This window comes from Salvia splendens, chromosome 7, assembly GCF_004379255.2.
Source record: "Salvia splendens isolate huo1 chromosome 7, SspV2, whole genome shotgun sequence".
NCBI classification, from domain to species: Eukaryota; Viridiplantae; Streptophyta; class Magnoliopsida; order Lamiales; family Lamiaceae; genus Salvia; species Salvia splendens.
In genome coordinates, this window is record NC_056038.1 from 18322299 (window position 1) to 18347972 (window position 25674).

At 39.2% G+C, this 25674-nt stretch overlaps 1 protein-coding gene across 1 annotated transcript; it reads left to right on the plus strand.

Moving 5' to 3' along the window:
* Nucleotides 1–8363: 8363 nt before the first annotated feature.
* LOC121741112 (succinate--CoA ligase [ADP-forming] subunit alpha-2, mitochondrial-like) lies at nucleotides 8364–15481 on the plus strand. Its single transcript, XM_042133806.1, has 7 exons — nucleotides 8364–8662; nucleotides 9340–9549; nucleotides 10294–10464; nucleotides 10686–10809; nucleotides 13481–13542; nucleotides 14496–14577; nucleotides 15053–15481. Exons 1-7 carry the CDS (start codon nucleotides 8456–8458, stop codon nucleotides 15187–15189), a joined length of 993 nt encoding a protein of 330 aa, XP_041989740.1. The 5' UTR covers nucleotides 8364–8455; the 3' UTR covers nucleotides 15190–15481.
* The last annotated feature ends 10193 nt before the right edge of the window (nucleotides 15482–25674 follow it).

Genomic DNA, 25674 nt, shown 5'->3' on the forward strand with positions numbered 1-25674 from the left:
GACTTATCAAGAAACACTTATTTATTATTCATGGAATAATTAAATTCCAACTGGCAAGTTTCCGAATAATAAAACCTTGTTCAAGCTCCTCTTGGGGACATTATCAAACGAGACTCACCTCGCGCACGATTCAACATAATAGCAATCCTAGCACCGCTAGATATTAATCACCGCTACACAATATATCAGGATTATTGGGTTGCGAAAAACCCACACCTTTTGATAAGTCAAAGTAGTGCGTAATCAATACCGTATGCTCAATGCTAACGTATGTAGATTAAGAAATAGTATTTTATCAAGACCTAGTCTTTCAGTAGATAGCATAAAGACACGTCTTGCTTGTTAGATCCATTCAGTGCTATACCACACCAACGTCATCTTATTTCAGTAAGGCTTAGAAATAATCGGACTGACATTGCAATCTTTCGCGATAGGTAGCCAAAGCCTATTTAGGTTGTGAAATTCTTCTTTTTATTTTGCAAAGCATTGCATAGAACCGACAGTAGTTACCTTAAAGTGGATGACGCCCACAACCAGTCTACTAAGCAAACGACTTAGACTTTGTCTGCTTCTTACGCATTTAAATGTTTATAAAACATCTTATAAACGCACAAGCAAACACAACGTAATAATATACTGATTCTATTCGTGCAAACTGCTCGAATAATATTGAAACGGGTTAAAAGTGGATTGTAGAGATTTACATATACAATCAAGATTATACTCACGCGAACTTGCTCGAAACATGCTTTTCAGTATACTAAACCTAACAGGCATACCATTCTTGCATTCTAGGATCTTTACTTTATTCATTGCATTATCATATTCCGTTCACACCATCAGCTTGTGAATCAAGCTGTTTGATTGCAATGTTAACACGTGGAAGGATTTCATGGTGGCGGTCTATCGTCGTTTTACCCCGGAGTTACTTAAGGGGGATTTACATATGGTGGACGATGTCCATCAATTTGAGCCTGTTGTGATTTAGACACACAAGGCTTTCACACACTCAAGAAGATCACACACACACTCACTGTTGTATGAGATCACACAATGCAGAAACACACACACTCACACTTTGAGTATTGAAGATGATAATCTTGGAGAGAAACTGGAAAACTCTTTATTGATTAAACTACTAACTACATACACGGTTTATGAGCTATTTAAAGCTCTACAATCAAGTAGCAACTGCTACTAACTAACTACAACAAGAATCAAGAAAACAAGAAGAATAACCGCTACACTTCAGCTAACTAACTGCTGCTCCAACGGCTAGTTTCTCTAGGTTGCTTCTTCCTTCTCGGCTCAAGACCGTACTCCCTTCTCGGCTCAAGACCGAACTCCCTTCTCGGCTCAAAACCGAACTCCCTTCTCGGCTCAAAACCGAACTCCCTTCTCGGCTCAAAAAACCGAACTCCCTTCTCGGCTAGTTCCAGCTCAAAGCCGAGCTTCCTTCTTCTGCCTTCTTCTTCCAACTGAAATGAGCACTCCATTATTACAATTCTCCACCTGAGGGCTCATCTCAGTTCTTGCACAAACATTGATCAACTTCTTGCAATGATCAAACTTGTCTCTACCTAGAGACTTTGTTAGCATGTCAGCCGGATTGTGCAAGGTGTTAATCTTAATCACCTTCACTCTCCCCTTCTCAATCTCATCTCTAATAAAATGCAACTTTATGTCTATGTGCTTGCTCCTTTCATGAAAACCCGGATGTTTAGCCAAGCACATAGCTGAGCTGCTGTCACAATGAATCACCATTGTCTTTTGGTCAAAACCAAAGTCAGAAATCACTCCCTGAATCCAAAAGCTCTCCTGTACAGCTGCAGTGAGAGCTATATACTCTGATTCTGTTGTTGAGAGAGCAACAACACTTTGCAACCCTGATTTCCAGCTGATTACAGTTCCAAACATGGTGAAAAGATAACCTGTTTGGGACTTTCTGTTGTCCAGGTTTGCAGCATAGTCTGCATCACAATAGCCCTGCACAACCTCCTCAGATTCACCTTCCCAGCCATTGAAGACAATTCCCCAGCCACTGGTTGACTTCATGTACCTCAATATCCACTTAAGAGCATTCCAATGCTCCTTCCCCGGGTCAGCCATGTATCTGCTAGTCACTGAGATAGCATGTGCCAGATCTGGTCTGGTACAGATCATAGTATACATAACACTTCCAACCACACTAGCATAAGGAATAGACTCCATCTCCTCAGCCTCTTGCTTAGATTTAGGGGCCTGCTCCTTTGAAAGCTTAAAACTCTGGGACAGAGGAGTTGATGCAGCTTTTGCATTCTCCATTTTGAATCTCTGCAAAACTTTCTCAATATAGTCAGTTTGAAACATCCACAGCTTCTTGCAGCCTCTGTCTCTCTGAATGTGTATGCCTAGGATCTTCCTTGACTCTCCTAGATCCTTCATTTCAAAGCTAGACTTCAAATCCTCCTTGACTTGCTGAATTTCTGTCATAGAAGGTCCTGCAAGTAGCATATCATCCACATAGAGCAATAGATAGGCAATAGGTGTTTTGCCCTTCCTCTTGATGTAGATGCAATCATCAAACTCTGATCTAATGAAGCCAATCTTCTTCATTTGTGCATCAAACTTCTTGTTCCACTGTCTAGGACTTTGCTTAAGACCATAAAGACTCTTTTGTAGCAAGCACACCTTGCTTTCTTCACCACTCTTCACATAGCCCTCTGGCTGATCCATGAAGATAGTCTCCTCTAGGTCTCCATTTAGGAAAGCAGTCTTCACATCAAGCTGCTGCAATTCCCAATCTAGCTGATTCACCACAGCCAACAAAATCCTAATAGAAGTGTGCTTAACAACCGGAGCAAACACCTCATTGAAGTCAACTCCTTCTTGCTGTGTAAATCCCCTTGCCACCAGCCTTGCTTTGAACCTGATTCTGTCTTTATCAGTGGTCTCTACCTTCTTTTTAAACAACCACTTGCAACTGATCAGCTTCCTCTCCTTTCCATCTGTATTCAGCTTGGATTTGTCCACCAAAATCCAGGTTTTATTCTTGAGTAAAGACTCTATTTCTTCATTCATGGCCTCTATCCATCTCTCTCTGTCTTTGCTTCTCATGGCCTCTTTATAGGTGAGAGGATCAGCAATATCAATACTCTCAGCAGCACACAGTGCATAATAGACCATATCTGCAAATTTCTCAGGAGGCTTTGCATTTCTCCTTCCCCTATCTCTTGCAATCTGGTACTCTCTGGTAGGATCTGCTGTGGGCTCATCATTTCTTCTACCTTGAGCTGGAGCACCATCACCCTCTGGATCAGGTTCATTTTCTGAGTCAGTGACTCCACCTGCTCCTAGGCCAACTCCCATAGGCTCCACCTTGAAGAAATCACTCTCAACTTCACTGGAGTCACTGGAGTCCAGCTTATCTTTCAAGTAGGGCATCTGATCCTCCAAGAACACCACATCCCTACTCACCACCACCTTCTGCCTACCAGGCTCAATACACCAGAGCCTATACCCCTTAACACCCCTCTGATATCCCAGCAAGATACATTTCAGAGCCCTAGCTTCAAGCTTACTTTGCCTAGCATGAGCATAGGCTGCACACCCAAACACCTTGTATTTTGAGTAGTCACTATGAGCTCCATACCACATGTAATCAGGAGTTTCAGATTTCAGGGCAGTAGATGGGCATTTATTGATGAGATAGGCTGCTGTATACACCGCCTCTCCCCAGAACCTGCTGCTTAAACCAGAACCAAGAAGCAGGCACCTCACCCTCTCTAGGATAGTCCTATTCATCCTCTCCACAACACCATTTTGCTGGGGATTACCAGGAACAGTACGGTGCCTCTTCATACCCTTCTCTTTGCAAAATATATCAAATTCAGCAGACAAGAATTCCAAGCCATTGTCAGTTCTTAAACATTTAACACTCCTTCCTTTCTCTAGCTCCACCTCCTTACACCATATCTTGAACTTAGTGAGTGTTTCAGATTTTTCCTTAAGAATATATACCCACAACTTCCTTGTATAGTCATCAATGATAGCTAGATAATACTTTCCTCCACCAATTGAACACACCGGTGAAGGCCCCCAAAGATCACTATGTATGTAGTCTAAAGGGGCTGTAGAAGAGTGAATACCTGTAGGATAGGGTGCCTTCTTTGCTTTTCCAAGTATACACTGCTCACAGGGGTCCATCTTGTTGAAATCTCCAGAGATCAGGCCCTTCTTGATGAGTTCTTTCAAGCTTCCTTCTGCTGGATGGCCCAGCCTCTTGTGCCATAGCATTAGGGAATCATCTGACACAGCATTGCTTTCTCCATCAACAGCCTTAGCCTTCAAATAATAGAGAATATGCTCTCTGTCAGCCTCCATCATCACTGCATCTCCAGATTTCACAAACAATTTTCCTTGGCTCATTAATATAGTGAACCCCCTCTGCTCCAGCATTCCCAATGAGATGAGGTTCCTCTTCACTTCTGGAATATACCTCACCCCAGTCAGGATCTTCACAGAGCCATCTTGTAGGCTTAGCTTCACCTTCCCTATCCCTTTTATCTGACAAGTATGATTATTTCCAAGAACAACCGTACCCGATGCTTCTTGAAGATCATGAAACCAGCTTCTATTGGGGCACATATGGAAGCTGCACCCCGAGTCCATTATCCACCTGTGACTGACCCCACTGTCACTAATATTCATAAGTTGAGCCGGGGGATCAGCACTCTCCACACAATCAGATTGGTTGTGTCCCTCAGAGGCCATCTTTCTCTTCCATGCATGACAATCTTTCTTCAAATGTCCAGGTTTCTTGCACCAATAGCAAGCTCTGGTTTCCTTCTGAGCATCAGAACTTGAGGGTTTAGGGCCCTCAAACTTCTTCTTGAAGTTCTGCTTCTTGAACTTCTTCACATTCAAGGCCTCTGCAGCTTGAACATTGGAGCTTGCAGAGCCTCTGTTGGCTGTCTTCTGGAGTTCTTTGGCCATCAAGGCTGAATAGACTTCTGCATAGGTGATAGGTTTATCTCTTCCATAGATAATTGCATCACTTAACTGGTCATACGAGCTAGGCAAGGCATTCAATGTGAGAATGGCCTTATCCTCATCTGAAATCTTGACATCAACAGATCCCAGGTCATCAATGATCTTGTTGAACTCCTCTAGCTGCTCAATGATGGACCTATCTCCAGAAAAACTATAGGCATACAGCCTCTTCTTGAGATACAGCCGGTTAGCCAAGGATTTGGCCAAGTAAACTTCATCCAACTTGTCCAAGATCTCCACCGCAATCTTGGCTTCTTGAACATCCCTCAAGACCTTATCTCCAAGGCACAGAATCACTGCAGAATGTGCCTTGAGCTGCATCTCCTCCATCTTTGCCTAAGCTTTATCATCAAGCACTGGAGCCTTTCCTTTCTCCTCTGCTTTTGCAAGAACTGCGGCCAAGCCTTGTTGAATCAAAACCGCCTTCATCTTCATCTTCCACAGGCTATAATCATTCTTGCCTGTGAACTTTTCTGCATCAAGCCTTGCTGCCATCTCTGAAACCGTTTGATCCTCTGCAAATCAGCTTCAATATCCCTTCCCACAGACGGCGCCACTTGTTGTGATTTAGACACACAAGGCTTTCACACACTCAAGAAGATCACACACACACTCACTGTTGTATGAGATCACACAATGCAGAAACACACACACTCACACTTTGAGTATTGAAGATGATAATCTTGGAGAGAAACTGGAAAACTCTTTATTGATTAAACTACTAACTACATACACGGTTTATGAGCTATTTAAAGCTCTACAATCAAGTAGCAACTGCTACTAACTAACTACAACAAGAATCAAGAAAACAAGAAGAATAACCGCTACACTTCAGCTAACTAACTGCTGCTCCAACGGCTAGTTTCTCTAGGTTGCTTCTTCCTTCTCGGCTCAAGACCGTACTCCCTTCTCGGCTCAAGACCGAACTCTCTTCTCGGCTCAAAACCGAACTCCCTTCTCGGCTCAAAAAACCGAACTCCCTTCTCGGCTAGTTCCAGCTCAAAGCCGAGCTTCCTTCTTCTGCCTTCTTCTTCCAACTGAAATGAGCACTCCATTATTACAGAGCCTATTGTTGATGCACCGAAAGAAGTCACGTTGGATCCTTCAACTCTAGATGCAGCGCCAGTTTTTTTGTGGCACGAGAGAGGTTGTGTTTGATGATGTCGACAACGTTTCCTTAGTTCAACAAACCCGTCGGTCTGTTGTCGATGCACCACATGATGTTGTTCCTCCTTCTATTGACGTCACACAACTCGTAATTGCATCATATGTGCCCACTTCTACGCGAAGCTTGGAGTTTTGTCCAGAAAAGGAGAATTTGCATACTGTTGATGATCGTGAGTTGTTTCGATTGGAACTACCAGCCGTTCCCCATCAATTACCTACTTTCGCTACTGATGCCCACTCAATTCCGCCGCGCGTTGCATCACCTATTCTAGATTATGAAAGAGAATAAGAGTTCCCTAAGTCCTTTCGGCTGATAATTGCTAATTATTAAAGCATTATTTTTTCGAGCAAGCAAGATTTAATTATTATACTCCTAGAACTCTTTTGGACGGTGTATGGTGCCGTGCAACTCATCAATTTGGTGATGAAATTGGGGTTCACATATTTGATTCGAGACCTTTTGATGTGTCCAAACTGATCCGCTACGGCACGTTGGAAGACTTAACTGCAGCCCTCTCCGTAGGCGTCCACAATGAAGGAGAACATAAAGCTTGAACTACGGTGTTGCTGTTGAAGCCAAGATATGGTGTCACTTTCGCAGTGCTTATTTTTCCACCTTGAGGACAAGGTGGATTTCAACCGGGGGAGAGTTGATAGGGCCCTCGAGTATCCAAATTACGCTCAAGATTGCGTCCAAATCTCTCTCAATCTCCAACGTATCTTTTAATAGTATTTGATTTGATTTTGCATATCTTTTGTAATCTTTTTATTTGTTTATTTTGCTTGTTTAGCAAGATATGTTTTAGGGTTTAGAATTCTATAAATAATAGAATTCTATAATATTTTGATTCATTGAGAAATAAAGTATAAACTTATTCTCATTCCTCGGTTCTGACGAAAATCGCCCCCTAGCACCTCAACTAGGGTTTATCTGGTTCGTCTCACTACAAATCGTTGGTGCTCTAGTCCGATAGATCAAGGGTCTATCACCCTAACCCTTTGGGTTTCGGGCTAACCGGTTGGGCTAATCGGGCCAAAAAAATATAACAATTCTTGGTGTTAGTTTTTGTTTAATTAAAACGTAGAATTCATTTTCACTTCTTCACATAATAAAGTAATTGAAATAATTACTCTTCTTTGTTTTGTAAACAATATAACTATAATGATATCAAATTATTATACTCCCTCCATCCCATGCTACTCGCACATTTTTCATTTTGGACCGTAAATAAAGAATTGAGTAATTAGTTAAATTAACAATTTAAGTGAAATAAAGGAACACTTAATTAACTCAAATATTTTAATTAAATACAATAATTCTTATTTAAAATAAAAATAGTGCAAATAGTTTAGAACATGCTGAAAAAGAAAAGAGCGAATAGCATTACATAAATGAAGTATAAATTAATTATAAAGTATATATTTATTAAATAATAATATTTTAAATATAATCTCATGACCTTTGGGAAAGAATAATTTTAAAACTAATACTCCCTCCGTCCCACATAATTTGACCCAGTTTTCCATTTTGGGTCGTCCCACATAATTTGACCCATTTCACTTTTACCATTTTTGGTAGTGGACCCCACATTCCACTAACTCATTCCTACTCACATTTAATTATAAAACTAATATATAAAAGTGGGACCCACATTCCACTAACTTTTTCAACTCACTTTTCATTATATTTCTTAAAACCCGTGCCCGTTCAAAGTGTCCCAAATTATGTGGGACGGAGGGAGTATATTTTTTAAATAAATAATCATAAATTTGCAGAGAATAAAATTGTTTAACATATAATTGAACTATTTAATTTTTATTAATACTTCTAAAAATATATTAAAATATTAAATATTATATACATAAAATGTATGAAAGCAAGAACTAATGAATCATGAAAGCATGATTTATATTTAAACCAAATCTTAAATTTATTATTATGTTAATTGGAAAGTGCCACCCGTCATGCTGACCCATAACCCTATCAGGTCAGCCCACCTAACCCGTCGACTCATTTGGGCTGGCTCATGCAGCCCGTTTTATATTCGGGCTATAAAATATAGCCTTAACCCTATAATTTTATCGAATTATTTGGACTGACCTTTCTGATTGACCTCCCAAATCAAACATACCCTTAATAAAAAGTAAAAGCAATCCTATAAAATATTATAGGATTGTCCCTCTCCATCGCCAACTTAACTTCCATTTCTGCAAAACCTAAAATCGCATCTTTGCCAAAACGCAGTCGACCAAATCCATGGCGCGTCAAGCCACCAGGCTGATTGCTAGTTTGTCATCGCGCCTGCTCCGCCCTAATCAGCTCAATCAGCTACGCAATTTCGGATCTCCGCCGCCGCCGCCCGCCGTCTTCGTCGATAAGAACACCCGCATCATTTGCCAGGGCATCACCGGAAAGAATGGCACTTTCCACACCGAGCAGGCCATTGAGTACGGCACCAAGATGGTATGATTTCACGCTCCCCATTCGCTTTTAATTTGGTTCAATTTATGTGCTGCTTATTTGTCATTGAGTGAATTCATTGGCTTGTTTTGTTTCGGAAGGGGAAATGTGATCTCTGGTGTGTTTAGGTTTTATGAGTAAACTTTAGGGCTTAGGTTTCAATTACATAAGTTTTTTTTTCTTACTCCAGTGCAGCAGAGGTGAAATTGAGTATGTTTGAAGTACATAATAATCAGGAATCCTGTGTTTTACTATATGACAAGAAAAATGTTGTGAAGTATAAGGCGTAGCATGCTGATTGCTGAGTATTGCGAACTAGAACTTATATAATGGCGTTTGGCTTTATCATTGGGGAAAATATAGTTCATTCAGAGTCAAATATTGGTTATATTTGTACAAGTATGACTTTGCTTGCTGAAGGACTAGTCGACTAGCGAGCATTATTTAAGTTTGCATCTGAGTTTCTGAAGATTGAGCTGACTAACATTAGTTCCCATGTTAGTCCTTTTATTATTTCAAATTACATGGTTGTTCCCTTGCTTTGTTGCTTTAATTTTGTAAATCTGTTATCTAAGTATATTAGTGTTAAGCTATTATTATGAGTTGTTGTAAAACTTTGCGAACTATATGGATTTTTTTTTAAATATATCGTTATTTATCAATTTTTTCTGCATGAATAGGTTGGCGGAGTTACACCTAAAAAAGGTGGAACTGAGCACTTGGGACTCCCTGTGTTTAATACTGTAGCAGAAGCAAAAGCTGAAACAAAGGCTAATGCATCAGTGATATATGTTCCTCCTCCATTTGCTGCAAAAGCCATCATGGAGGCAATGGAGGCTGAACTAGATTTGGTTGTATGTATCACAGAGGGAATACCCCAACATGATATGGTAATACGTTTGTCTAGTTTATCTTCACATACAGATTTCTGTTCGCAAAGATAAATTGAACGATCAACCTCTTCCTATTGCTTTAGTTCTTGTATATTTTATTGTTTGGATCATGCAACATTGCACAAGCTAAATGAGTTATTTGGGTTTCATCTTTATGTTAATTATCATTTTGTATAGTGCGTGAGTCTTCCCCAACTTCTGTAATTTAGTTATTGGAACAAACCACCTGTTATTTTCCATAGTCTTGATAAGGTTATCAAATGATACTCTGTCTGTCCACCTGAAACTTATAGACTAGTGGTTGCTGCCTATTAGTTGCTAATGCCAAGTAACACTGCGTATCATCAAATTGCTTAAACCATGAGTGAAATATTGTGTTTTCTAACTAACCTGTTGACTACAGCATACTACGTCGGGGATACTTACATATCTAGACCTTTACCTATTGTCCAGCTTGGTGCTGGAACTACAGTGTTCCATAAGCCTCTTAGGCGGTGTTTACTTTTAGTGATATGATAGATTGATAAAACACATGATTGATTATTTGAAGGATAAGATGATCATAAACAAGTTGGAAAGTAATCAATCCATCAAAGAAAATGGTAGATTAGCTGGTATTATTATAATTATTAATGTCAATCCATTAAACACCCTCTTAGAATACAATGATCATAAACCATTACATCAGCTTAAAATTTTATTGATATTTTTGTTCTTCAAGATTTCTTTTCCAAATTGCAGGTTCGTGTGAAAGCTGCTCTTAATCAGCAGTCACGGACTCGACTTATTGGTCCAAACTGTCCTGGCATTATTAAGCCTGGGGAGTGCAAAGTTGGAATTATGCCTGGATACATCCACAAACCAGGACACATTGGAATTGTATCTCGATCTGGTACATTGACTTATGAAGCGGTAAGATTCAATTTTAGGCTACATCCTGGTGACATCATAAATAATATTCTAGTATCATTTCCTAGCTCTTTTTCCATGTTTCCCCTAAAACCTTATGCTCTAGAGTTAGCTGATGACACTTAACCAATAGTTGACCTTTATTTATTTGTGGCAACAACAAGCAATCTCCTCCCTCAAACATAAAAAATTATGTGATTAACTTTATCACCTGTTTATTTTAGGTCTTCCAAACAACTGCAGTTGGCCTTGGGCAGTCAACATGTGTGGGAATTGGTGGAGATCCTTTCAATGGAACGAATTTTGTTGATTGCATGGAAAAGTTCCTAGTGGATCCACAGACAGAAGGTAAAATTTGTCAAACTGTCATTTTCATTTACTACCTCAGTCTCTTAGGATTATAATATATGTTTTTTGTAATTCATTTTACTGATTCAAGGGGATTTTTTTATTAACTTAATGATGTGGGAGTGGAGATGCATAGAGGATGTTTTTTTGTGGTTCATTTTTATTCAAGGGGTTTTTTTATTAACTTAATGATGTGGCAATGAAGATCCGTAGAGGATGTTTATTTATCAAATACATTGCTGTGATATGCAATAACTTTTGCTTTCCATTAACCATTTAATCGCGATACACTAAGGAGAGACCAGAATCATTATATAGGAGCTTTAAACCTATGATTGTTTTGACTTCATTAGTTGAATATATTTGGTAGGAGTTGTTGGGGTTTTTTCTTTTATTGTTCTAAAATAAAACTTAGATTCCGTGAGTGTACTGGACTTTTTTTTGTTCCAACTTTGGGAGAGACGCATGACCCTCATGCGTCTCTTTTTAATGAAACGCATGACGGAGATGCGTCTTTAAGGGAGATGCATAAGGGTCATGCGTCTTTTTAACGACGCACAACCATCATGCGTCTTAGGGAGAGACGCATCTCCCTCATGCGTCTCTTAACCCATATATATGAAACCATTCTTGGTTGTTTCTCTTTTATATAAACATCATTGAATGTTTTATGTTTCACTTTCGATGTAGGATAAAATCATTCTTGGTTGTTTCACTTTTATAGAGACATCCTTGAATGTTTTATGTTTCACTTTCGATGTGGGACAAAATCATTCTTGATTGTTTCTCTTTTGTAGAGACATCCTTGAATGTTTTATGTTTCACTTTCGATGTGGAACAAAATCATTCTTGGTTATTTTTCTTTTATAGAGACTTCCTTGAATATTTTATGTTTCACTTTCGATGTGAGACAAAATCTTTCTTGGAGAAATGCATCTTCTTTAATTTGTTGGCGTCCATCTTATAAGAATTCTAAAGTTAAGCATGTTTGGCTTGGAGAAATTGTGAAATGGATTACCCTATGGAAATGTTCAAATTCCACATGTTGTCTTGATATCGACTTTGATTTTGATATTGGTTTGGCTTCTGATTTTGACAGTTTGGCAAATGAGATTAGTCCTTCAGACAGAGATATTATTTCATAATTAATTAACCACTAGTTAATTAATCTAACGATCACAACCTTATTGATTAATCAAGCAATGAATTAAACCTTCCATAAATTTAATTAATGATTTTCATTAACTTTTTAGCTTATTGAATCGTTAATTAAGTAATTTTACATATATTTTCGTTAATTAGTCAATGATTTCGTACAATTAAACATTAAAACACATGAAATTATATGAGTTCATTATAAAGGCAAAAAATATCATTTCACATTTAATTTATAGAACAATATAGTCCATCACACAATTAATTTATTTTATTCTTATTCTTATTTTACTAATCAAGCAACACTACTAAATCTTTATCTTAATTCTATATCATTTATTTTATCTTAAAGTCCATCTTGACTTAATTATTTTGACATAGCAAGACTTATTTTTTGTAGTTCATTGTTGTAACCAATATAGATTTTGTTGGAGCTAAGAAGAATTAAATCTGGTTATCTCTTACTTAGAAAAGCATATACTTTCTCCATCCTATTAATTTAGAAATATTTGTTTTTTGGCATAGAATTCATATATATTTATTTAAATTAAGTGAAAAGAGAATAAAGTAAAAAAAAAGGAAAAATAAAGACGATGATATTTTACATTTGAAGAAATGATTCATTTCTAATAGAATAGATAAAGTATAATTCATAGAAAAAGCATAGAGGAGTTCATTTGTGATTAAAAAATTATTGAAAATAGATTAATTCAAGAGAAATTAGTAATTTATTTTTGGCACCTTTATAAAAAAATCCCATAAAAATCAACTAATTTTTCGTCCTTGATTACAAATAAACTCACACCGCGTGCGATTGCTAAATTGTTTTATTAAAACTCATCTAATATTTTTAATTAAAAAATATATTTGATGGTAAGAATTTTGAGGCTGTTAGAAAATAAAATAATATTCTATAAAATAAGAGTGTTGGACATGATAAATGATGATCCTAAGAAAGGCAAAAGTGTTGGATGTATCTATAAAACATAAAACAACCAAAGATGATTTTGTACCACATCGAAAGTGAAACATAAAACATCCAATGATGTCTCTATAAAAGAGAAACAACCAAGAATGGTTTCATATATATGGGTTAAGAGACGCATGAGGGAGATGCGTCTCTCCCTAAGACGCATGATGGTTGTGCGTCGTTAGAAAGACGCATGACCCTTATGCGTCTCCCTTAAAGACGCATCTCCGTCATGCGTTTCATTAAAAAGAGACGCATGAGGGTCATGCGTCTCTCCCAAAATCGGAACAAAAAAAAAGTCCAGTACACTCACGGAATCTAAGTTTTATTTTAGAACAAAAAAAGAAAAAACCCGAGTTGTTGTATGATAACCAAAATAAGTATTAAAAGCTGTGAACGCCGGTAACCGGATAAGGATTGGGGGAGTACACTCCTTTTATTTACAGGGGTAACAGCTTTAGATTAATTTGAATAGGTGCTAAAATTCTAATTTTCTATACTTGCTTATTAGAGGTTGATTAATACATTTTTCTTTGCGCATTTCAGGTATCGTTCTTATTGGTGAGATAGGTGGCACCGCGGAGGAGGACGCGGCGGCTCTAATAAAGGTAAATAACATCCTCAAATTCACAATTAATAAACCCTGACCACAACTTTCTTGTGCAATATGACAAGTGGCTTGATCAAAATCTGACATCCATCTCTGTTGATTCACAGTCCATGAATATAGTCCTGTAGTGTTTTATTAACATGCTTTCACAGTACTTAAAGTGAATTTATGGGCATCTTGCTTGTGCAGGTCATTGACTATTCTCTCACTGTTTCCTTTTCTTTATGTGCTTACACCTTTTGCTTTAGTGGAATTATGGAAAGACAATTTTGATTATAGGAGAAATAGCTTCTTTATTCTGCAACTTTGCGTACAGCAGTTAAATTCTTGAAACCTTTAGCTCGTATAGTTGATTGCCAGTATTATAATAAACGAATGAAACTCTGGCTTACTAAGTCTATGAAGTCTGCTATTTCTGCTGAAATTGCATATCGTAATATCACTGGTCCCATAGAAGAGTAACCTAAAAGGATTTGAATTTTTGCTGGATTTGTTCAGAGCTATCCAGTTTGATAGATAGGTTAGCTCAATGTAGTTAGTTGTTTTCTTATCATAAGTCAACTTCAGATGGAGGAAATGATGTGATGTCTGAGAAGACAAATGAAAATGATAATCAAGTACCTTCAGTAGGATGAACCGTTGCTCCTCTGAACTGGAGTTTTGATCGCTACCAGAAATGGCCTACTGCATCAACTGTTTGTTTTTAACCTAAGAAACACTTCAGATTATCAACATTTGCAAATTGCAATGTTGATCATTTACCAAAAGTTTGAATGTCTACCTGTTCCCATCTTCTTCATTGTTACGACAATTATTTTGCTGCTTTTGGATTATTTGCTTAGACTTGCTTGCTATCTTCGTACACGGCTGCTTAGTCCGTCTTTCATAGAAGATTCTGTGCCTCTGGTTGCGACTTAAAATATCTAACTTTTTTCTGTTTGCATGTGATAGGCAAGTGGGACTCAGAAGCCAATTGTTGCTTTTATTGCTGGGCTCACTGCTCCACCTGGACGAAGAATGGGCCATGCAGGAGGTACATATCTTTATAAATTCCAATGGTTATATTATTGTTACATGTCTTATGTAGTTATTTCACCTTGTTCCAAATTGATTCAGAGAGACAGCGTACATGTGAATAGAATATTTTGTACTATTCTTAGTATATGGCTTTTGAGTATTGAGCTCTAATTTGATCCTCCACTAAGAAGCTCGACCTTGTATGTTTCAGCTCATATCTCTCCTGTCAACAAAACTTTCACTATACTTCTTCTATTTTACCTCAACCATTTTAATAAGCATACATATGCTGAACAATTTTACCTAGTAAGCTGGAGAGATTGAAGAATCATTGCCTGAGCTCAGTTTCAAATCTAGCTAGCAATAGCCAAATTCTTTTGCTTTGAATCTTCAGACAATCTAGTTTTATGATTGTATCAGTGGTTTTTCACCCGGTGTCATTAGAATAACTATTTAGGCGAGAGAGATTGATGGAGTAGTTGAATTTGCAGCTATTGTATCCGGAGGGAAGGGTACTGCGCAGGACAAAATCAAGACCCTACGGGAAGCTGGAGTTACTGTCGTTGAGTCGCCTGCAAAGATAGGCACTGCAATGCTGGAGGTCTTCAAACAGAGGGGTCTTGTCTGAGGCCGATGAGGAAATTTTGTTGCCTTTTTTTTCTTGTTTTGAGGACGAGAATTAGAATTTATTTGGTTGCTTAAGCCTCCGGCTATAGCTTGTAATAACAAACAAATTCAATTTATGCAGCGGGATTGTAAAGACTCTTGCTGCTGGAAGAATATCTGGGCGGACTGTTCTCAACATCATGTCCATATATTATGAAAGAAAATTTGAAAATTTTCCACTGAATCTTGAATGTAAATAGTTTTAGTTTACTCGACTCTGTATTATTTTGGATTTAAATTATTTTTGTTTTGCTTTCTGGTGTTCACCTTTCATGTTGGTAACAACAAAGAAATACTCCAATTGTCGATTAAAAATTGAACTTTTATAGATAACATGAATTTTAATATAAAATTGATAAAATAGGAGAGACATAGAAAGAAAATGTAATTGCAGTTTTGTTAGTAGAGAATGGGGCTTGCTTTGTAAGAGAAAAAAACTTACCCCTTTTGTTAGACGGATTAAAATGAATAAAATAGACATTTTATGATACTAAGGGAGTAGAAAGAAATTTTAACTGGGTTGAATTGTACCCCTTTTAAAAAGCTGATGTTATTTTGTACTGTGCCCTTTAAGATGAACAACATTCCAATTGGATATTAATCCCTTTTGAAAATCATAAGTCAGTGAACAAAAAATGTGGGATTCAAACGTAGGGTTACCAAATTCGGCATTTCTCCTCCATTTGAATGGTTTTTTTTTTTCAAATGGTCGTATTTAGGAAACAAGTTCCACGTTTGGAAGACTTTTTTTAACTTCCGATAAAGTGTAGACGCGTTTGCATTTTACGTTTATAAGAAAGAGACATAATTATAAAGTGTCTCTCTAAAATATTAAATTTGAATAGTGTAACTGGCAAGGGATTCGCGATAGGGCTTTGACTAGTTAGAGCATCCGCAATGCATTTCTTAATAGTCTCTTATCTTGTCTCTCTGAGACGAGACGGTTAAAAGACGCGTTGCAGCGTCCCGTCTCGTCCCTGTCTCGCCGAGACGCTCGTCCCTCCGAGACGGCTGGCTCAAGGCGTGAAGCCCACTCGCCGGCCCACGAGTGGGCGTCGTCACACTGACGCAATAAATCATTTTTTTATAAATTTGATTTTAATTAAATAAAAATAAAAAATAAAATGATCTAATGGAGAACATTTGGGAAAACTTTGGCAACCAGTAGAGTGCGTGGAAGAAATTAAATTATGTATTTTTAATATTTTTTTAGGATTTTAATTATATTTTTTTTATTTTTGAATTTTAAGTTGTAATTTTATTTTATTTAATGAAGTGTGTTTTTATTAATTGAATTTGTTAGAAATAAAAATAAAAAATAAAATTGAATGAATAGTTAAGGGGTGGGATGGTTAACGGTTAAGAGATGGAGGGTTGCAGGTGGTGTCTCTTAGTTAAGAGATGGAGTGAAAAGTACAGTGGGCCCCATGAATAGTTAAGAGATGAGACAGATACGAGACACCGTTGCGGATAGGGGTGGGAAATTATACTGAAATACCGGACTTACCGTACCGGAAAAATACTGAAAATACCGATTTTTCGGTATACCGTAGTTTCCGGTACGGTATGATACTGTACCGCAGTGTTTCGGTACGGTAACGATATCAATTTTTCTATACCGCGGTATACCGGTATACCGATAGATTATTATTATTATTATTATTTTATTATTATTATTATATATATATATATATATAGGGTTGTGATCAATTGAGATTTTTTAGCCTAATTGAGAATTGAGATGCATTATTAGCCACTCATTTTTATTAAATGAGTGGTCCAGAATTTACCACATGGAAAATATTTTTACATTAATTAATTGTGAAAGGGCAGAATGGTAATTTCATCATACATTTTATTTAATAAATATTTTTTAATTTTTTTAAAAAAAATTAAATTTTTTTTCGATTTTTTATTTTTTTTATTATTTTTATTTTTTTGTCAACTACATATACAATTCAAGTCAACTACACACATATAATGTCAACTACATATACAATTCATGTCAACTGCACATATATAATGTCAACTACATATACGATTCATATCACCTATACACATATAATGTCAACTATAACCTGTTGACATTTGATGTGCAGGCTATTGACATTTGATGTGCAGGGCTATTGACATTTGATGTGCAGGCTACACATCGTAGTTGACATCGTGTGAAAATTAAAAAAATTAAAAAAAATTAAATTTTTTTTTTAAAAATTTAAAAAAAAAAATAAAAAAAATAAATTTTTTTTTAGTTGTTGACATTTTAATACGAGTTGTTGACATTTGATATTCTGGCTATTGAAATGAAATGACGATAATACCCTTAGTTGATATAATCTACTTGTAGTTGACATTTCAAAATGAGTGGCTAAAAATGCATCTCAATTCTCAATTAAGCTAAAAAATCTCAACCTAACAAGACCCTATATATATATATATATATATATATATATATATATCCCTATATATTATATGAAAAGTGACAGCTGAAAAGTAAAGGACAAAAGTAAAAAGTGGTTAAAAAGCAAAAGTGGTCCAAAAGTTGGATGGAGATGTTATCTTCTTCCACATGAATCAAATCAGATCAGCGAATCTAGAATTATCACCATAGAAACACAGATTAACAACTTCATGAACACAGATCTACAATTAAAACCTCAAATCAAAAGATCAAATACCGAAACTGCAACTAAACTTACTGGGTGACATGCAAGGTGGCAGAAACTACGTAAACTAGGCTTTCACATTTAACCATTTCAGATCTAAAATCTACCAGCAAACTGAACTCAAGAACTCAGATCTATCAATTCGGAAATGGAAACATGCTCGCAACAACTAGAAATTACCGTAACTACTGGATTTAAGCTATCTAGGCAGAAAAGAACGAGATCAAACAAGAACCGATGCACAAAAACAACTTCATATCATAGAAACGTTTGGATCACAACTAAGACTGCAAAGTAAGCAAATATTGAAAGTGCAACAAATCCAACGTAAGAAAACAAAGTGCGATTAACTAAGAAAGCAAATAAAGATTGTTTGCCACTCCTGGCGATGAAACTGTTAACACTACGAAACACGCTAACTGGAACGAAAGGATGTGGAACTCCGGCGAGCTGATGAGCTTTAGGTGACCATGGCTGTCGGCGAGGAACGAGAATATGAAGGATAATGCTGAAGGATTGATCTACCGAAAAGAGATTGCTAACTAAGCATAGGAGTTGATGAACTAATCGATTCTGCTTCTCTCTCCAAGTGGCTTCCTTTTATATGGAGGCCTCCCTTGATTTTTAGGGTAGACTTCAAACATGAAATGACTCTTTTGCCCCCTTGCTTGCGGCTGATCTTCCCATCTATCATTCTTCTCCATCTCGAGCCTTTTTGGCATGCATATTGGTCAGGATAGCAACATCGTGACGCCCTTCTCACCTGAATTCTCCTAACATTCCCATACTGACTAGAACACTTCCCTGCACACTTTAGCAACTGTTTTGCAGATATATTCCAATTATGCACATTATACTGACCAGTAACCAAGGCCTAGAATACGACTTATCAAACTGCTCACACTTACCACATGCTTGTCCTCAAGCATGAAGAACAACAAAAGAAGTAAGTCGAATTCTAGCTTGGTTACTCCCCTGACCGACTCTATCCTAACCTAGACCCTAAACTATGGCGCAAAGAAAAACACATAAGCACGGACACATACACATAAACAGAACTAAAGACACTTAAACACATTAACACAACTCAGTTGGGCTATATTTTCAACCATCTCTCCCCTTGGGATCAGGTGCAATCCGGCCTTAGACAGCCTTGAATTTCCGCCCCCCCTTTCCTTGCCAGTCAGTACATCCGCTTGTCAAGATCACCTACACTCGCGGCTTAACACTAGATTCTCTCAGTCACTCACTCCTCACTGGGGATGTTAGGACTGTATTCTCTCATAGCGCTGAACCACAGATGCTTCAGACTTAGATCTCACGTGCGGCTACTGAAGGTCTTTAAGGCTTGTAACGGGGCTATTGGGTTATAGTGTTTGGGGTGGTTGTTCCTAAGGCTCTAAGGTTCAAAAACCATTACTTTATTCTGATGCGGGGGAACTGTGTGCGCTCAGGCTTTCGGCTGCCACTTCTGCTTGGATGGACTTTTTCCGAAGTTGCTTCCCAACTAGTCAGTAACGTCTTGTGGCTTCGCCCTTATTCCTTCTCATTCTTTTTGTGGTCAAGTGTTTTCGACCATTTTCTTCACATTTTCCTTCTTACTATTTTTGGGCCTGGAATGACTTCCTGGTCGATTTTCTCCCTGCTTCTCAATTCTTTTCGCTCCAGTTGATTTCTTTATTGTATGTCCTTCTGGCCAGTTGTCTCCTTGCCTTATGCCTTGCACACACACAATTCCAGGGGCTAGGGGTTATATCTGGGTATATATGGCTAGAAAGTGGGGTTATAAGGGTTGGAAAATATTTCTCTCTTTTTTTTGGGGGGGGGGGTTTCCTACTGTTAGGTTTAGTATACTGAAAAGCATGTTTCGAGCGAGTTCGCACGAATAGAATCTTGCTTGTGTACGAAAAAACTCTACAATTCACTTTTGACCCGATTCAGTATCATTCGAGCAGTTTGTACGAATAGAATCAATATATTATTACATTGTGTTTGCTTGTGCGTTTATAAGATGTTTTATAAACATTTAAATGCATAAGAAGTAAACAAAGCCTAAGTCTTTTGCTTAGTAGACTGGTTGTGGGCGTCGTCCACTTTAAGGTAACTACAGTCGGTTCTATGCAATGCTTTGCTAAAGAAAAAGAAGAATTTCACAACCTAGATAGGCTTTGGCTACCTATCGTGAAAGGTTGCAATGTCAGTCCGATTATTTCTAAGCCTTATTGAAATAAGATGACGTTGGTGTGGTATAACACTGAATGGATCTAACAACAAGACGAGTCTTTATGCTATCTACTGAAAGACGAGGTCTTGATAATTAATTTCTTAATCTACATACGTTAGCATTGAGCATACGACATTGAGTATCTATTACTTTGACTTACCAAAGGTGCGGGTTTTGGTCACCCAACGATCCAGGTATATTGGGTAGTGGTGATCATTATCTAGTGGTGCTAGGATTGCTATTATGTTGAATCGTGCACGAGGTGAGTCTCGTTTGATAATATCCTCAAGAGGAGCTTGAACAAGGTTTTATTATTCGGAAACTGGCCAGTTGGAGTTTTATTACTCTATGAATAATAAATAAGTGTTTCTTGCTAAGTCTACTCTTGGAGTTAATAAGATGTTAATTAATTAAGTCCATAGCAAACTTTAATTAATTAATGGGCATTTATATCTTAAGCGCGGGAAATAAATAATAAACAAAATGGAAACCCGGAATACTTATAATTTCGGATTTGGATGGGGAGTTCAATATTACTTCTGTAGTGGCTGCTTGTAATATTCCAATATAATCTTGTATTAAATTGTGGGTTCAATTTAATTAGTAAAAAGCTAATTGGGGGAGCCCATATCCAAAACCTTCCATAGATCCCTGACTGGGCCCAATATGAACTATTATAAATAGGAGAATAAAAGAGACAGAAAATCAATTTTTGAGAGTGAAATTTCGTTCCCCTCCTCTCTACAGTAGGGGACGAAAATTTCAATGGAATTTCTCCTCCGTGAGATTTTCAGCTCCTCCTCCGTGAGAAAGTTCTGTCTTCTTTATTCGAGTCCTAGTGTTTCGATAAGATCAGCCCACCCTGATGCCGGAATACAGTTCGGGACACCAGTCAGAAGATCTGTGGTCTAGTATTGAAGATCATCGTGGAGAAGGCGCAAGCAATCGACGATTCTTTGGAGAATCAAATCGGTAACTCTAAACAGTAAAATTCATGTTTAGGATTTATATTCTATGAGCATGAATTATTTGCGTTCTAGCATGCAATTCTGTGTTAACATGTGAATAGATTAATTCCATAATCGGTCAAATAGATCCTACGTCTGATTTATTTGTTTGTACAAGTCTTCCGCTGTGCAAGGGGCTCCAAAACCCCAACACCTACTGCCTCCAGTGTTGCTACACGCGGTCACTTTACCCTAGGCACCTTGTGGCAGCCACTCTTTTCTTTTATGAATTAGTGGAAAGTGGTTCCACTTTAGGCTTTTGACTCAAATTTTAAGAGGGCTTTTGTGTTTTGGCTCTAAGTGTGGGCTTTTCTCTCATACTCGCATCATCTATACTGACTAGGAGATACTAAGGGGGGGGGGGGGGGTTTCCATTTTCCAGCATGTCCTATCTCCCTCAATTCCCCTCACCGTCAGTTCGAGACAGTTGAGTTTTAAGCCTAATCAAATAAAAAACTAGACCTAGACACTACACAAACACAGATAACACAGATAACACATATGTACACATGTCATACTGGCCAGTGCATTCCCCCCTCCCACTTCACACGTGTCTGCCCTCAGACGAGGCTGTGAAGTGGAAAAAGGTAATGGCCAGTATGGCTGACACACAGACATACCAAAACACAACAAGACATACTTATACTAAAAACTTCTCACACTTAGACAATATAATAGGCTAAGTGGGAGAGTTTAAAATCTAAACAGAAACCATCAAACCTAAACATATATATAACAAACTCCTCACACTTAGACTATAAAATAGGCTAAGTGTGAGTTGACATGCATACGAAAAAGAAAACAGAAAACACAAACACATGCGCCAAAAATGGCAAACCCTTTACTTTTCACACTTAGACTATTGCGTAGGCTAAGTGTTATGAAAGGGGTTTGCTCACATACTACACAGATTATACTACCTGAAAACACAGCAAAACACAATTAAAATATGAAAAACTAAAAACTGAAAATAAAAAGAAAACTAACTGGTCAGTATGGTTGGTCACTTGTTCCTCCTGCTCCTTCGCGGGGCAGGTTGTGGTGCAGGTGGTTCTTTCGGTTGTTTCTCCTCATTCTCGGACTGTTTGTTCCCAGATTGTGCCGACTCTTCGGCATCTCCTTCCTCTTGTTTCTCTTCTTCTGTCTCGGTCCCCATGGGTTCATCATCCTGGCCTCCATGGCCAATCGGTCCAGCTTCATAGACCAACTTCCCGGTCGCCAGTTCTTTTAGGATTTCTTCCATCACAGTTGCCAAACGGCTTAACTCCGCTCTTGCTTTCCTATTATCATCGGCTAACTCTGCCACTGCTTTTTCCAACCTCTCATGCCTCTGCTCATGCGCTGGTGTTCCCTGGGCTGCCGTCGCTCTCCTGGCTGGTATAGCTTCTTCTCCCATCACGTAGAAACGTGGTATGCCCTGCCTCATGTAAACGGTGTTCGTTCGGACGAACAAAGGTTTATCAAAGAGGCCAGGAGGGTCGACCATCGTCAAGGGGGATAAGTCCTCTCCCTCCGAGATAGCTATGTTGTTCCTGACAAATACTCCCAATATATGGCAGAGGAAGGGGTTTCTCGCTGGGTGGGTGGCGATGAGGTGACACTGGTACGCGGTCCAGAAGCCCAGGTGCACTGTCCTTCCGCGCTTAGCGCACCAGAGGAGGTACAGTTCGGTCATTGAAGTTCGGACGGCGGAATTTGATTGCCCCAACAAATTAAATCCAGGTAAAGTTGTACCAGACGCAGAATCGGGTTGTTGAGTAAGCTCCTCCCAGGCTTCCTGGGGCTCAAATTCCACATGTCTGAGGGGAATTCCCCGCTCCCTACTTCTCCACTCTGGCCCTATGGCCTCCTCCAAACTGCACATTCCCAGATGCACGGTCCACTCAATCAAGCTCATCCGTATCTCTCCGCCAAACATCCTAAAACTGATACATTCCTCATCTAGATCAGTGGTGACCTTAAACCTAAAGGTCGTGAAAAAATCCTTCACTAATCTAACCGGGACACTCGGATCTCCATTCTCCAACAACCACTCAAAACCCAACGCACGCAAATAAGCCAGAAACGACTCACGAGCTTCCAACTCATCCAAGGAAGGGAAATGGAGTGCCTTTCCACATTTAACCTGTTTGCTCTTGTCATCCTTGGTGCCGAAAGCATCTTGGAGCTTTTTGGAGTCGAAAAGTTTCATCTCCTCCACTAACTTGTCCGTGAGCTCCACTGCCCATCTTCTGAATCGGAGTCTCTCCGCAGGAGGATGTAATAGCTCCCGATGATTGCCTGGGAGTTGTTGCTCCTTGTACTCCTCATCCTCCATGGATGTATCGCTATCTGATTCGGATTCATCACTGGCAGTGTAATCGTTATCGCTCGACTCTCTGCGGTTTGGTGGGGTTCTCTGAGTAGCTTCAGTTATTACTACGCCAGTATTGAATGTGCGCTGCCTCTTGCTGCTGGGCTTCTTCTTGACAGGGGCTTTCCCTTTCCGTTTCCTTTCTACTTGATATCTGGCTTCCTCTCCGTCATCCTCGTCTTTCTCTTCTTCGGGTTCCTTCTCAGCTTGTGTCAAAAGTGGATCCTGGGTAGTAAGGTCGGTCTCTCCGCTGGTACGGGCATTGTCAATTCTCTACTCCTCGTGGCCTACTGACTTGGATGCGAGGTCCAGACCCTCAGCCATCCCGTCAGCCTCTTCACCTTGGCCACTCGGTGTTGGAGAGACCGCTTCGGTTTCCATTGTAGTATCCTCTAGGTCAGTAGCAGGTAAAGACTCCTCCCCAGGTTTGGTGGGAGTGGTCCTCTCCTCTTCACTCAAGATCTCCACGGGATCTGCCTCCGTGTTCGGATTCGCCTTACTAGCTGCCCACTTTCCTAAGCATCGTTGAGATACCCTTTGCGGCTTTGGCCGACAAGCCTCAGGTTCGCCCTTCAACACCAACTTTTTCTTGACGGCCTTCGGTTTTGTCACCGGAGGTGCCACTGGGTTGGGTACTTCTGGTCTTGCTTCTGTTTCCTCTGCTTCCACATGCACATCACTCTTCCCCGCCTCTGTCTGGGGTTCACTGACTCTGGCTCTTTCTCTCCTGCCCTGCCTTCAACATCTTCTCCTACTGCCCTAGATGTGAGGTTCAGATCCTCAACCATCGTGGCAGTATCATCTTCCCTCTGGTTTACTCCAACCAAAATCGCCTGAAATTCGTCATCCGTCATTAGGCCTTGTTTCTTGGCCGTCTCATTTAAATCTATCTCTTCCCTCGCCGTTCCTTGAGAAACGGTCCCCGCCGCCAGCGTTTTCTCTGGTTCATCATCTCCCTGTAGGCTCCCATATTCCCTGCTTTACCTCGCTCCACGTTCATCTGAGTTGGAATCGTAATGGGCGGATATGGGGTCAACCTCCAACGAATCACTTTGTTGTGGAGTTTGGGAGGGGTTCCGAAGATTCTGGCGGTACGGTTACCGATGGAGATTTTCTTTCTGGTGGAATTTCGGCGGAAATCGGAATGGAAACAGTTGGTTGTACCGTGGATTGCACATTCGGTTCAGATGGGGCTCCTCCGGTCATACTCCCTTTTCCCCCCATTTGACTAAAATCGGCCAGCGCCGCCGCCCAATCTCTGTTAGGGTTCTATAGTCGAAGGAATTCCGCCATTGCATCCAAGGAAACCATTGTTGGCGCCTGAGGAGTCGGCTCCAGTGGTTGTGGGCTTGGCGGCCGTTCTTCCTGCGGTGGTGGTGATTTTGGAGTTTCTTCCCTGCGGGTTGAAGTGGGTTTGATTTTTGTTGCCCATGCTTTCTTTCCCATGGCTTAGACTTGTGATTTCTTAGGTGAATGTGGGTGGTGGTTTTTGTGGAGTGATGGTGGAAAAATGCAAAGAGAAATGGAAAAATTGAGGGTTTGTGAAATGAAAAATTAGAAAGACGGTTCAGTTATGGGGTGGAAAAAGCGTAGTTGGGGTTTGTAACCGGTGATAGGCGGGTTCTAGGTTGGCTTTGGTTAGTGTGAGGGACGGTTTAGCTAGCGGTCTCCTGATTGGATGTCGCCCATCCTTTCACTGCACCACGCGCCTCTTTTCAGTCGCTGCCTACTTGCAATGCTGCAGCAAGCCCCAAATTCAAATTCTGCCCTATAATGATTTCCCCCTATATTTTCCTAGAGTAGAAACAAAGTAAAAAGGACACTTAAATAAATTGGGGAGTTTCAACAAAATGGTATTCTGATGGTCAGTACGTACTCCCTATTAACATTTGAGGTCCTAAAAAATATTTTTGGGTTTTCTTAAATTAACTAGCATGCAAAGGTTCAAATTAATTAACTACCACATATGTACCATATTTACATCTTCCTTAGGAAAATTGGAATTCTACTTTGCCAGCATATGTACATTACGCTAAAGGAGCTAGCTCAGTAGAATCCCAATCCCTATCCTACCGGTTAGTATGATACCTGAGTATGTGGTTGCAGTGGGATCTCATCCACTACAGCCACATCACTATTGGCCATAAATACTTTCAGCCTATGCCCATTCACAATAAAAGGTTCAGAGTTAGGAAGA